Here is a 14890-nt window from a genome sequence, read left to right as displayed (position 1 = left end):
TTATTGACAATGTTTCTGCCATCAACGTATGTCCTTATCGAGTTATGACGAAGCTCGGTTATCAAAGAGAAGATTTGACACCTTCAAGATAGATTGTTAGGGCTTATGAGAATGCCAAAAGGGACGTTTTGGGGTCAATTGAGTTACTTTTGGAATATGGACCAGTGGTTAGAAATGTTGAATTTGTGGTAATTGATATTGAAGCGTGCTTTAACCTTTTGCTTGGTAGACCTTGGCTTCATGAGAACAGGGCGGTAGCCTCTACCTTACACCAAAAGGTGAAGCTGCTCACAGATCATGGTACAGTGACACTTGTGGGTAATCTAGAAGTTATGAATGGTTCTAGTGTTGAAAAATCAGTGCTCCATTTAGATGAAGAAGAGGGTAGTCGATTAGACGGATTCACTATTCATAATATTGGATTTGATTCAAGTAGCTCATGGAAAGAAGAAGAAGAAACGGAGGAAGATCCGGAAGAGGACTTAGAGGAAGACGAAGAAACTGAGGAAGATCCGAAAGAAGAAACTGAGGAAGATCCAGAAGAAGAGCTTCAAGAAAATGACAATGATTCTGAGGTTAATCCCCAAGGAGCTAGAGGTGGAACAAACTGGTCCAATGAAGATGGGGTAGAAGAGGAGCCTAAAACTCTAAAAGACAGCGATCCTTGTTTTAGAGGAGAATCGTGGACAAGTAATTCCTTTAAACATGATGAGGGATCTCGGAAGAGGTCTAGGGCCGAGGATTTTGATTTGAATTTTGATGTCCTGTGTTATAGAAGGTTGGTATACCCGGAGGAGTTGATTCTTTTCCTTAACTACAGGCATGTAGATCGTTATCTCAATCTTCCTCAGTTTGAGAAGTTCAATGGGTTGGGAGATCCTATTCTCCATTTATACAACTTTGTGAACACCTTATACCCTTTAAATGTTCCAGAAGAACATTTTCCTATGTTGTTTAATAGAAGTATGGGTGGACCCGCGTTATCCTGGTATTATACCTCAGGGGTAACAAGTAAAGGCTCTAGGGGAGAAATAGCTCAAGCATTTAGTGACTGGGCATTTGAATTTCGACAGACTGACACCGAAAAACTGAAGCTAGTGAATATGGAGCAAAGTGACCGGGAATCATTTTCACATCTCTTTTCAAGATGTTCTTACATTCGGGCTCAACTTCGTTTTCCCATAACTGATCGGGAGTTTATGTTGATATTTCTAAGAAAGTTAAATGATTTTTATTATTGACATATGGTCTCCATCAAATACGCCGATCTCTCGCACATGGAGAGACATGGTTACGAAATTGATGCCTATCGACTACAGGAAAGAAGGCCTAAGGTGCACCCTCAAGGTGAAAGAGCTAACAGGAGGATATTCACTCGAATCGACGAACCATTGAGTGTGGTGTATGATCGTTTGAGCAAAAAGGGTATTCTTCGGGCAAAAATCTATGTGTATTCATTACCACCACATGGGACCGATATGAGACAATATTGCAGTTATTGTCATCTATATGGGCATAGAAAAGATACTTGTTACGACCTTAAATGTGCAATCCAGGATCTTATTGATCGTGGGATCATCACTCCGGCCCATCCTAAGTATAGCGCACCAAAGACAAGCCCGGCACAGCCACAGGCCTCTCAAGCTGATTTGTTCCTTCAACTACTCGAAGAAGGTCGTATCAAGCCACTACATCGTCGAGCAGGAGCTGATCCTGTTGGACCAAATCTCAACAAATATTGTCACTATCATCAGTTACATGGCCATGATACTAATGAATGTCACGCCCTCCGTTGGTGTATAAAGCGCACAACTGGAATTTCCTGCCTGAATAAGAAAGTGTCCATAAATGCCCTTTCCCTTTGGACACACGAAGAAGATCCCACTCATTTGATTGCTCGTCACTACTCGGACTACGAGAAAGACTGTTGAAAACCATGAAGCCTAAGAAATCTCTACATGGGAAAGGAAGCATCTACAATAACATGGTGACCTCTATCTTACCCTCCATCAAGAAGGATGAATGAAAGGGGTAGTATGAGCACTGTAAACAAAGAATTTTTTTCTTTCTCCTTATATTTTCTTTTAGTACAAAGAACTACGTACAGCTTGATCCCCCAAAGCCCTATTTCATGATCATACACAAAAATTGTACTTGCACGCACATTGTTATTGGGGTACGTAGGCAACTCTGATCGAGTGCAACTGTTTTAAAAAAATCTCCTTCTTCCGTTTTGAACTACAACGGGTCTGATTCTCCAAAAAAAAAAGAAGAAAAAATGTGAAAATACAAAAAATCTATCTGGAGATACGTAGGCAGCCTTATGGCGCGACCCAAAATAATTAAAAGAGTTTTTTTTTTTTGGGAATGAACACCCCACTAACTTATCTAACTTAAAAAACGTCTTTTAAATGTTTACTAAAATCTTTTTTCCGCATGCATTTTTGCATTTATCGTTTACTTTTTTTTTTAATTATTTTCAAAAAAAAGGAGTAAATCCTAATCTTTGGCATGTAATGTTTAGGTATCCTTTGCCAACCAATGACCAACCAAACTCGAAAATCTACTCTACCCCCGAATTCCATTCAAGAAATCCAAGATCCAATACCACAAACACTTACCAGAGGACTTCAATTGGAGCTGGCTTAGGATGGAACGGTGAAGGCATGAGGCACACAATCCCAATAATTGATAAGCGAAATCGTCAGGGTTTGGGTTTCGACGAGAAAATGGGTTCTAAATTTATGAAAAAGAAATCTCTCACATTGAATGGGCAATTTGTGTTGCAAAACAACACCGAGCCGTTTTATGAGTTTCCTGAACCTTGGTGTGACTTGGATAAAGAGAAAATTCACCCTGGGTTAGAGATTTTCTTTGCAGAAGCAAGGAATGAAGAATTTATTAAGAAATGGTTTGATAAGAAACCGGTATTTAAGAAAGATGTTGATTGGGCTGACTATCTAAAGCAAGGAGTTCTAAAAGGCTTGTTTTCATCAATTTCTGATTATGAAGCTAGATTCGATCCTATTACACTTATCACTCGAATAAGAACAGAAGTTGAAAACGATATCCGGCCAGAAACTCAAGAACAATTCCTTCTTTTCTCCGAACTATATCCCTTTCGATCCTCTACCTCAGACGGTTATGAAACCGATAGCTCATCATCTAGTCAATCATCTATTCATACACTTCCTGATATCTCATATCATGAAGATATCAATGAAGTTAATTGTAAACATATTTGTGTACAAGAAATTGATCTTGATCATGATGCATTTTCTAATAATGAATTTTTCAAGGAACCTAAATCATGCGTGACACCCATGGAAGAGTCTATAACTGTAAACATAGGTACTAATAATGATGTAAAAGAAGTCAAGATATGACCTTCCCTTTCCCTCGATGAACAAAATGAATTCATTATTTTACTTAAAGAATATGTTGATGTGTTTGCATGGTCTTATGCTGATATGCCTGGTGTCGATCGTAATATTTCTAAACATCGTATACCACTCTACCCTGATAGCAAGGCAAAGCAACAAAAGCTTCGTAGAATGAAACCAGAAGTTAGACTCAAAGTTAAAGGAGAAATTCAAAAGCAGCTTGATGCCAACTTCATCAAACTAATCAAGCATTCGGAATGGCTAGCGAATGTGGTGGTAGTGCCCAAAAAAGATGGAAGGGTCAGAGTATGCATTGATTTTAGGGATTTGAATTCAGCATCGTTGAAAGACTATTTTCCATTGCCCCACATTGATGTTTTGGTTGATAATACTGCTGGACATGCCTTGTTCTCATTCATGGACGGATTCTTGGCATATAATCAGATACTTATGTCAGAAGAGGACATGTCCAAAACTTCTTTTATTACCCCATGGGGAACCTTTTGTTATAGAGCAATGCCTTTCGGATTAAAGAATGCTGGGGAAACCTATCAACGGGTTGCAACGACGATTTTGCATGACCTCATCCACGATATTGTGGAAGTTTATGTTGATGACATGATTTTCAAAAGTCATGAACGTGAGACGCACCTTGATGCTTTAAAATCATTCTTCAATAGAATTAGGAAATACAATCTGAGATTGAATCCTCAGAAATGTGTATTTGGAGTAACTTCGGGAAAACTTCTAGGCTTCGTCGTAAGTCAAGAAGGAATTAAGGTCGATTCTGACAAGGTAAAGGCCATACAAGAGCTTCCTCCGCCAAGGACAGAAAAGGAGATTCGGGGATTTCTTGGTAGAATTCAATATATTAGTAGGTTCATATCGCAATTGACAACCTAGTGTGAACCTATATTCAAGTTACTTAAGAAAAATGTTCCTACAAAATGGAATGACGAATGTCAAGCCTCACTTGATTCAATGAAAGAATACCTCTCCAATCCTCCAATTTTAATGCCGCCAAAACCAGGGCAGCCCTTGATATTATATCTAACTATCACGGAAACGACCATGGGAGCTCTTTTGGCACAGTATCAAGAGGGTACAAGGAAGGAAATAGCTATCTACTACCTCAGTAAAAAGTTCCTTGACTATGAAACTAGATACACTCCTTTGGAAAGAGCTTGCATTGCCCTTATTTACGCAACAAAGAAGCTTCGACATTATTTGCAAGCACATACTACTTATCTGGTTTCGAAGTTAGATCCAATCAAGTACATTTTTGAGAAGCCAATCTTGACTGAAAGAATAGGATGGCATGCGATATTGTTAGAATTTGACATTCAGTGTGTGAATCAAAAGTCTGTCAAAGGGAGGGCTATATCTGAAGCTTTGGCTGATGAACCTATATCGGGTGGTGAATTTGATGATGATTTTCCAGATGAACATATTTTCTGTCTTAGTACATCACAATGGAAGATGTATTTTGATGGAGCCTTTAACAGGAGGGGCAATGGTGCAGGAGTATTATTGATCGATCCTTATAGAGTACATATTCCCTTCGCTATGAAGCTTAGTTTCCCAACGACAAATAACACGGCTGAATATGAAGCCTACATCTATGGTATCAAAGTAGCATTAGCAGCTGGTGCAAAAAATCTCACGGTGTACGGTGATTCTTATCTCATAATTTCCCAGACTATTGGAGCTTGGAAAGTTCGGGACGAAAGGTTGCAAATGTACACGGAATATCTTCAACAATTTATCCCATTCTTTGAAGAAATAGAGTTCAAACATCTCTGTAATCCCCCGTATTTTTAAATATTTTATAAATGAAAATTTATTTTATTTATAATATTTATTTTTTATTTTTCATAATTTAATTTCAAAAGTTTCAAATTATTAATATTGGTCAAAAATTATTTTAGCACAAACTATTTTATGAACCTATGTTCTACAATTCATGATCATACAAACAAAGCCTAGTCCATTTCATTTATCTAATTGGCCCAATAATTTTATGAGGCCCAATCTTCTTACTTACCCTACAACATTCTCTCCTATAAATACCCCATCAATCCCCAAAAATTTCCCACACAAAAAGGTTAGTCTTATTTTCTCTCTCCTTTGATTTACTAATTTGTATAATTATAATTATTGATTTATGGATTTTGATTTTATTGTTTGAAAGTAATTTAATTAGTATCAATTGTATTTTGATGACTAAACTTTATAATTTCAGATTTTATAAGTATCATAATTTTCAGATTTTGTAAATTTTATAACCTAGGGTTTTTAATTATTGAAAATCATGATTTTAGGGTTTTTATGAACAATTGATTTAGGGCTTTTATAGTAATGATGTTTTGAAATTTTGGTGATTATAACTACTGATTAGTTTAACTTAATTCCAGACTATTTTGAACACATAGATTCGTGTTTTAATTTTTAGATTTTCGTTCGTTAATATTAATCCCGTTTTAATCCCGATCAGATTCTGAACTCATCCGATATTGATGAAAAAGTAGTGTTTTCCATGTGGAAACAACGTTTTAAGAAAGACTCACTACCTTTGGTAATGAACACCACCTCTCGTGGCCAAATTCAGCTTCTAAATATGATTTTCGGGCAGTTTTTGATTTTAACGAAGTTTTTTTTATACTTAAAATATTATCCTTGAGTTTGATTAATAAAATTAATTATGTTTAAAGTTAATTAAGCATAAATATATGTTTTTATTGAAGTTTTAAGTGTTGGAAATAGTTTCTAAGTACTACTTTTGATGTTTTACAAAAAGGGTTTAATCACCCATTAAAAAGGGAGATTTTTAGGGGTTTTTATATAATTTTCAGATTTTTATTAGACTTTGAACTTGCTGTAATTTCATGTATAAGAGTGTATTTTAAGGTTTTTATGAAGAAAATTTAAAGAACTATATATAAACCTTTAATTTTAACTAAAGGGAAGGTTTTAAAGTGTTGTTTGATTTGGATTTTGAAGGTTTTAAAGTAAGTTAGTATTGCTGTAAATTTGATTGATCGGGTATTGATTGAGATGTTATTATTTGGCTTAGGAGAGGAGTTTATTGAAGGTGATTTATAGTTAGTAAAGTGGCATACCAATTCGTTTTCTCAAGGTACGTACAAGTTACGAAACCTTTCTTTTAGGTGCATGTTTAAGGACGACGGATCGAGAACTTAGTATCATGTATAGGGATGACTGAGTTAAATTGTTTGGTTATACATTGTGAATTTCGTATGACGTGCACTATTTTATATTGCAAGTATTATTTGTGCTCTAATTATGCAAGGTGCGCTTAGAGGCAAAGGTATATGATTGGTGTAATGATTAATTTATTACTCATTCATGATTATGCAAGCAGGATGAGTAAAGGAAGAATTTAAGTCTTCTAAGACGAGGTTAAGGTTTTGGGGTGCCTTATGCACTCAAGGTGTTTATACACCGAGGTAGTAAAGGAATAAATAATAAATGTAGCTTGCCACTAATAAATCAAGAATTGAAATTGAAAAGTTGTTTTACTTGATTGAATTGATATTGGATTGATTGTATTGTTATGCATATGAGTCATCACCAAGTCTAAACCTGTAAATCACGTAAAGTGCAAGATGGAAGAGCAATAAAACTCTGGATTGGTGCACTTCTGGAGTAATGACAATCAGGGGTTGGGGTACATGGGGTATTAGCCGTGTACTTTTCTCGAGGCCGTATGATCTACGAGTCTCTTATTTCAAATATTTTTCAAAACTAGGAGTTAGGTGAGATCTCATACTAACTACGGTCACAGAGTCGCGCCCGTGGTCGTTGGATGTTTATTGATGTTTCCAAAAGGAGGCATGGGGTTTTTCTTTTATTGATGTTCCAAATGGAGCATGGTAATCTAATGAATAAAAATAATGATTTACCTTTTATTAATTAATGGAGTCTTAGTAATATAAATAGTTGAGTCGTGTGTTGAGTCTATAATTTAATGATGCATGATGATTGATTATTAGTAGCATGTTATGGATTTCTTAATTTATTTTGCAGCTTGTATGTACTCAGCTTTGCTGATTGCGTGCTTTGTGTGTCTTTCTTTGGTCATGGCCTTCGCCTTTCAATGACCATGTGACGATCCAATTTTTACACTTGTAATATTGGGGAGCAGAATTACCACAGGTTCTTACACATGCAGCATTCATCAGGGTTGTGGGATCTTGAGTAGAGAGTTGGTTGTTTGCATTTTATTTCTTTTGCAAGTTTGAATTTATTTTAATTCGATTTTATTCGACACTATTTCTTTTGGGTTTGAATTTATTTGAACACTGAATTTAATCACTTACTACTTTTATTGGGGTTTTGAATAAGGGCCTTAATGGTTCCAAGTTGTATGACTTAATTTGGTTTCATTCGTTGGTTTTGAAACTTATTTATAGCTGATTTAGTTTTTCCGCTGCTATTTTCTGATAAAGTCTTAACGTTTGAACACGTGGCGGTAGCACGCCAGTAATTCTCTTGAATATTGTTCAGGGTCCTCACAGGTTTAAAGAGAGAATTATTGGGGTGTTACAATCTCCCTCGCAAACAAAACAGTTTCACCGATGCTTTGGCAAATCTGGCGGTAAATTTAACTTGGGACGATGATGTGTAGGTACAGTCAGTAACAATTGTAGAAAAAGAAATTCCAGTGGTTAATTTTGAACCAACAATTTCTGTATTAACCCAAGAAGATGATGAGGATGCTTGGTATACTGATGTTAAGAACTATTTAATTGATGGAGAATATCCTGAAGGAAGTCACAAGAAGGATCAATTGGCTTTTCGAAGGCTAGCTTCTCATTTCACAATATTGAAAGGTTTGTTGTATCATAAAAGTTTCGATGGAAATTTGCAATTATGCATCGATGGGGAGCAGACACAAAGGATCATGGAAGAGGTACATGGGGGAGAATGTGGGCCTCATATGAATGGACGAATGCTTGCTCGGAAGATTTTGCGAGCAGGGTATTATTGGACCATCTTGGAAAGTGATTGCATCCATTTCGTACGAACATGCAAGAAATGTCAGCTATTTGCAAACCTTAATCATATGCCGCCAGTTAGCCTGAATAATTTTACTTTGCCATGGCCTTTTTCCAGCTGGGGCATAGATATCATTGGGAAAATACATCCGAAAGCTTCGAACGGGCATCAATATATATTGGTTGTTGTTGATTATTTTTCGAAATGGGTGGAGGCATCATCATATTCGAAACTAGGAGCAAAACAAGTTTCAAAATTTGTAATCAATAACATTATATGTCGGTATGGGGTACCTTTTGAAATTATTTCAGACAATGGTTCACAATTTGAAGGCCATCTCAAAGAAACCCTTGAGAAGTACAAAATTAGACATCATCAATCATCACCATATCGTCCTCAAACCAATGGAGCTTTTAAAGCAGCTAACAAAACCATCAAGACGATAATCGCCAAGATGACAGATAGGGCTCGAGAATGGCCTGATAAGCTTCCCTATGCACTTTGGGGATACAGAATTTCCATTCGAACACCAACTGGGACTACTCCATATTCTTTGGTATATGGAATGGATCCACTTCTTCCAATCGAAACGGAGATTCAATCGCTTTGCGTAATGAATGAGAGCGAGATATCGGAAGAAAAATGGTTTAAAGAAACATACGATGAACTTTCTTTGGCAAGTGAACGAAGGTTACAAGTCCTTCACAACATGCAAATTTATCAAAGACGCATTCCTCGGTCTTTTATAAAAAGGTCAGGGAAAGGAATATCCAAGAAGGAGATTTGGTGCTTAAAGAAAATCAAGCACCGATTCATGATCCACGTGGAAAGTTCAAGCCAAACTGGTCTGGTCTTTTCCTGGTCAAACATCTTACACCAGCAGAAGCAGTTAAATTGATGGATCTTGATGAAAATGAATTTGTTCATTTCACCAACCTTGATCACTTAAAAAAGTATTATGCTTAATTGGTACAGTGTTGTATTTGTGGAATTCGCAAAAAAAAAAAAAAAAAAAAAAAAAAGAAAACATGAATCTCCTACTAGCTTTAGATAGTTATGTGTATCATGTTAAAGTTTAGATTTCATTCATGTTTGCATTGCATGCTTAATGGACATGTAGAAATATTCATTATTATTAAAAGATCATGATCAAGTCAATACTTAACAAAATATGATTACAACGAACAAACTTTTTTTTATTAACACAAACTCTCTTGCTTTTTAGTGAGATTACATCCACTTTTAACTATGAAAACAACGACCACATACACCATACCCTAAAGACCAATGCCTTCAGATACGATTTCTTCTTTTGGGAATTGAAAATACATGAACAAGGGAAACACAAGTACAAATTCTGAAGTACAAATAATGAAATCCCTTTAAGGATTTATTCAAGCATCGTCCTCGAGGTCCTCCAACAACCATGTTGTATAGGACGCGGTTGGAACATAATCTTCGAGGACTGAAAGTGCTAGAAGCATTCGTGCAAATTGCCATACACGAGATGACGCCCTAAGAGCTTCCACACTACCAATTTCATAAGTGGTACAAGGTACCACTGGGAGCTCATGGAGCTCTAGGAGTCGTTGGAGTTAGCCCGCTTGTCTCAAGCATCTCCAAGGAAGATAGAATGTGACGCGACACAATCCTAGAAGTTGAACACCTATGCGCCTGCTAGTGCTAATTGTTATGGAATTTATGTTGAGAAATGAAATGATCCGTTCCACATCAGTTGCGGCAAAGAAGTCTATCCATCCACCATGGTTGCAACATTGACGAAATATAGGAAAAAAGCCTCTCTCCCGGATATGTCGGGTTTGGTAAGGAGTTCGAAAAGGTGGTCTAGGCAGTTTGAATTTCTTGCATAACCAAAGTTAAAGCACAATTGGACACCCTTTAACAAAACCACCTGGATTTTGGTTCAGATGGTCAAGCCCCATCATAAGTTCCCCTAGGATAAGAGGCCCTAAACGGTTCCCTGACTCAATCTGTGACAACAAAGAAAGGCAACTAACATGACAGGAAAATAATGATTCCTTGAGTAAAACAACGCTGAGCAATAAAAGGATGCAAGCTCTTTCTTGGCCTTTTTGAAATCCTCATTGTTGGCAAATTCCCTAAGAGATAAAGAGAAGGGTTCAAGGAAGTTCTCTAAAATTAAAATGTCAAGCAGGCGATAATTGCTTTCCATATATTTAATGGTATACCTAGCAAATCCCTCATAACCGCATTAGTTGCCCTTGGGTCAGCAGGTGTAATCACACGGCCGTCTTTATAAAGACCAAGTAAACCCTCCATTTCTTCTAGAAGAGGAGTCATTTCTGTCTCTCCAAAGCGAAAAACATGGCGTTCTTCATCCCAAAATTCAACAGCAGCATGAATCATATCATACCGAGGTTGAATAACTAGGAGAGGGGTGATGGTTCTGGTGAAGACACTTGTATAAGGGGAAAGGCGAGGTGGAGAAATATTTTCTACCACCCCTTTTAGCTGGAGCTTTCTAGCTCCACTGATTTCATTGAATTCTTGAAACATGGCATTCATTTTTTCTTAGAAATTTGAGGAGAGAATAAATAAGACTTAAGAAGCTTGAAAGAAGAAGAAGGGAGTTGATTGGTGTAGAAAAGAATGAATGCCACCTTTTTTTATAGGGGTGGTGGTGGTAACGGAGCCAGGGATAAAAGGCCGAAGGAGTTTACTTTTCCGAAAACTCATTACAAACCACCTGCTGTTTCTGCATCCGAAATCCATAAACTGTGGTTTTTTTTTCAAGAATGATTGTTATTTTTCTTCAAGCTCGTGCAAATTGGAGTTTTAACCTTCTGCAAGGTTAAGCCAGTTTTTCAACTGCACCCAAGCCAATATTTGTGTTGCAACTGAGTGAGAATTTCACTCTATTTTTTTTAGCAAGTTTTTCAACTGTACCCAAGCCAACATTTGTGTTGCAACTGAGTGAGGATTTCACTCTGTTTTTTTAGCCAGTTTTTCAACTGCACCCAAGCAAACATTTGTGTAGCAACTGAGTGGGGATTTCACTCTATTTTTCAGCTAGTTTTTCAACTGCACTCAAGCCAACATTTGTGTTGCAATCGAGTGGGAATTTCACTCTATTTTTCAGCCAGTTTTTCAACTGCACTCAAGCCAATGTTTAAATGAAAATCAATTGGGGTTTTCCCTTTTTTTTTAGAAACATACATCAAAATTTTGTGTCTTTTCTCAAACATTGATTATCGTTTTATTTAAACTCAACCAATGTGGGGCAATTTGTAGACACCAAATTTTGATCCTTCCTTTTTAATTATCACTATTAATTATCTTTTATTACTATAATTACTGTTTTTTTTTTTGCAAATAATAATTATTATTTTGCTAATTATTTTTATAAACTTAATGACGCTTGTTTTATTATTTAAAACGAAAGAAACGAGTAATAATAATGATTTTTATTCGTAATTTCCAAAATACATGTTACAATTTGTACTTCTAAATTACTAAATTACAAATTATTGAAGTACAGCTAACACCACATGCATTTTTACCCTGCTCCACCGAAGTAATTTTTGGGTTTTTTACTTGTGGATTAACAAGTAAATTAATACAGCCATTAGGAGGACCACTAGCCCCACAATGTACATGAAATACACCCTTATTATCCTCATGTCTTCCTCAAATGTAAAGACAGGCTGATCTTCTTGGTTTTCTTGAAACATGGTGGTTGAGTTTAATAGTGGTTTTTGTTTAATTTTTTCGGGTAAGGAGGAAGATGGAAGAAGATGAGAATTAAGTGGTGAGTGGAGATTTTGGATAAGGGTAATTTCTTTTTATAGTAAAAAGTAAGTATTTTAGACCGTATTTTTGTACGTATATGTATAATAATCGTATAGTATAAAGAACAATATTTTTTGTCTCGCCAAGGGAATATGTCATTTTCCTTATAAACAAGTATCGTTTAACCCTTTAGAGTATAGTAAGGGCCTGTTCTGATTGACTGAACTCAGCTGAACTGAACTGAACTGAACTAAACTGAACTGAGCTGAACTGAACTGAACTGAACTGAACTAAACTAAACTGAACTTATTAGATAGTGATTTTTAACTACGGATTAGTGATCTTTGATTATTTATTGATTATTATTTACTATACATATGTGTATATATAAATGTACATATTAAAATATTTACGAAAAATGTACTATATAATTATAAATTTATGGAAAATATATTATAAACTTGAAACCTCTAAACATTTTAAACACATATACTATTTAATTTTAAAAAAAATAGTATTATGACAAAAGAACACAAAACACTTAAATGTATCTAACCCATTTAAACAAATTTAAAAAAATATATTTAAAAAAAAAAGAAAAAGAAAAAAAACACGAAAATCTAACAGAGGCAACGGCCCAACAGTCCAGCACCCTAACCCATTTTCTTTAATGTTTTAATTAATACATGTATCTAACTAGTATCTAACCCCAAATTATTATTATTATTATTATTATTATTGTTATTATTGTTATTGTTATTGTTATTATTATTATTATTATTATTTATTGATGATTATTATTATTATTATTTATTACTTATTGATTATTATTATTATTTTTTTATTATTATTGTTATTATTATTGTTAATATTATTATTATTATTATTATTATTTATATTATTATTATTATTATTATTATTATTATTATTATTATTATTATTATTATTATTATTAGTATTATTATTATTATCATTATCATTATCATTATTATTGTTGTTGTTGTTGTTGTTGTTGTTGTTGTTGTTGTTGTTGTTGTTGTTTTTGTTGTTATTGTTGTTGTTGTTGTTGTTGTTGTAATAAGAGCTTAAAAGAATGAAATTTGGCTTTATATCATTAGCAATATCATTAGCAATATCATTAGACATAAATTAAGAGCTGAACTGAACTGAACTGAATTTCAACGGAAGAGAACAGGCCCTAAGTATATTAATATGTTCACTTAGACTGTTAGAGTGCTTTTTTTATTTTATCTATTTTTTTTTTTTTTTGTGATTTGTGCACTCCCCTATTATATGACTAGTTTACCTATAAAGTCCATTACTCTAAAAGACGCATGCCCAACCAATATAGGGAAATGACAAACATTCCCACACCTAAATGGGTACTATATGTTGTAGTGCTAAAGGGACCTCCTTTTATGTACGTTTGTTATAATGTCCTTGTCTTTTTGTTTTGTAGTTAATACTTGATCCAATAGATATAAGTTCGGACCAAACCCATCGATATTTATCTAAGAATAATTGAGTATTGTATGGATGAGAGTAAAAGAGGGATACGTATGAGTGTAAATGTATAGTTGTACGTATAATTATTGTATGAATAGTAAAATCACCTAAAAAATAGGATCATGTCTTTGCTATTATGAAAATTTATCACTTTCTGACATTCATGTTACTTCCTTTTCTTTTCTTTTTTCTTTCACTTTTTTTTTGTTTTGTTCTTTATTATTTTTTTTCTCCGATTTGTTTACTCAGTCTAGTTTGTGTATTCCTTCTTCAATTTTGATAAGCAATTGTCAATAGTGAATTAACGTTACCTTTTTTTATTCCCCGCGGTTAATATTGTATCCAATAAATTTCAATTTGGACTAATTGTATCAATATTTATCCGACGCTAATTAAGACAGCTGGATTTCATACGCGTCATATATTGTATTTCACTATTCAAAACACTATGCAAACACTATTTGGCACTATTCGAAATAGTAATTTCTGTTATGATAATTCACTTTGCCGACGTGAATTTGGCTTCCGTTTTATTTGTTTTTCTGTTGTTTTGATCTAGTTTGTATCTTTTGTCTTTGTTTTTTACAACTATGATAAATATAAATTTGTGTTTTAGTAGAGTAAAGCAAGATAAGAGTTCATCTTTTTCTTAAGGTCATTCGGTCAAGGGAATATATTTTACTCATGACCACCTTAAATTTATGTTGTATGAATTAATATTGTATGATATATTTTCACGTTGACCATGTCAATCTTATGATTTTATATGATCTTCTTTTTTAGTAAGGGTTATTATTTGAAATGCTCGTATGTATAAGGTTTTGTGTTGTATGTTTAGATATTCTTGGGTAAATTTATATGTACCATCTAATGAGGGCAGGGGTTATTTCTCTTTTTACTTTTTTACTAACTCTTAGATATTTTGTCCAACCCTATTAGTATTGTAACCTGATGTCTTTGTGTATCTTTCATAACTAACCTCTCAGAGCTGATTTTTTTTTTATATTATTGTATAAGTGTTGTTTTAACATCTTAGTGAGTATAATAGTCACTAATTAAATTTAGGCACTCTTTTATTGTATACCATGTGAGTATTATTTTTTTGAGTTATGGCACGACTTGGACATATATTTTTTTTATATACATACCATGGCATTTTAGAACCTTTTTTTATTATGTGAATATTAGAGTTGATTTTATTACGGTTTTCT

At 34.5% G+C, this 14890-nt stretch overlaps 1 protein-coding gene across 1 annotated transcript; it reads left to right on the top strand.

Moving 5' to 3' along the window:
• Positions 1-4454: 4454 nt before the first annotated feature.
• Positions 4455-9300, top strand: LOC110712705. Its single transcript, XM_021891160.1, has 2 exons — positions 4455-5099; positions 8032-9300. The coding sequence occupies exons 1-2, from the start codon at positions 4455-4457 to the stop codon at positions 9298-9300; spliced, it is 1914 nt and encodes a 637-aa protein (XP_021746852.1).
• Positions 9301-14890: the final 5590 nt, after the last annotated feature.

This window comes from Chenopodium quinoa, unplaced genomic scaffold (assembly GCF_001683475.1).
Source record: "Chenopodium quinoa cultivar QQ74 unplaced genomic scaffold, ASM168347v1, whole genome shotgun sequence".
Lineage (NCBI taxonomy): Eukaryota > Viridiplantae > Streptophyta > Magnoliopsida > Caryophyllales > Amaranthaceae > Chenopodium > Chenopodium quinoa.
This window is presented reverse-complemented; position numbering and strand designations above follow the sequence as displayed.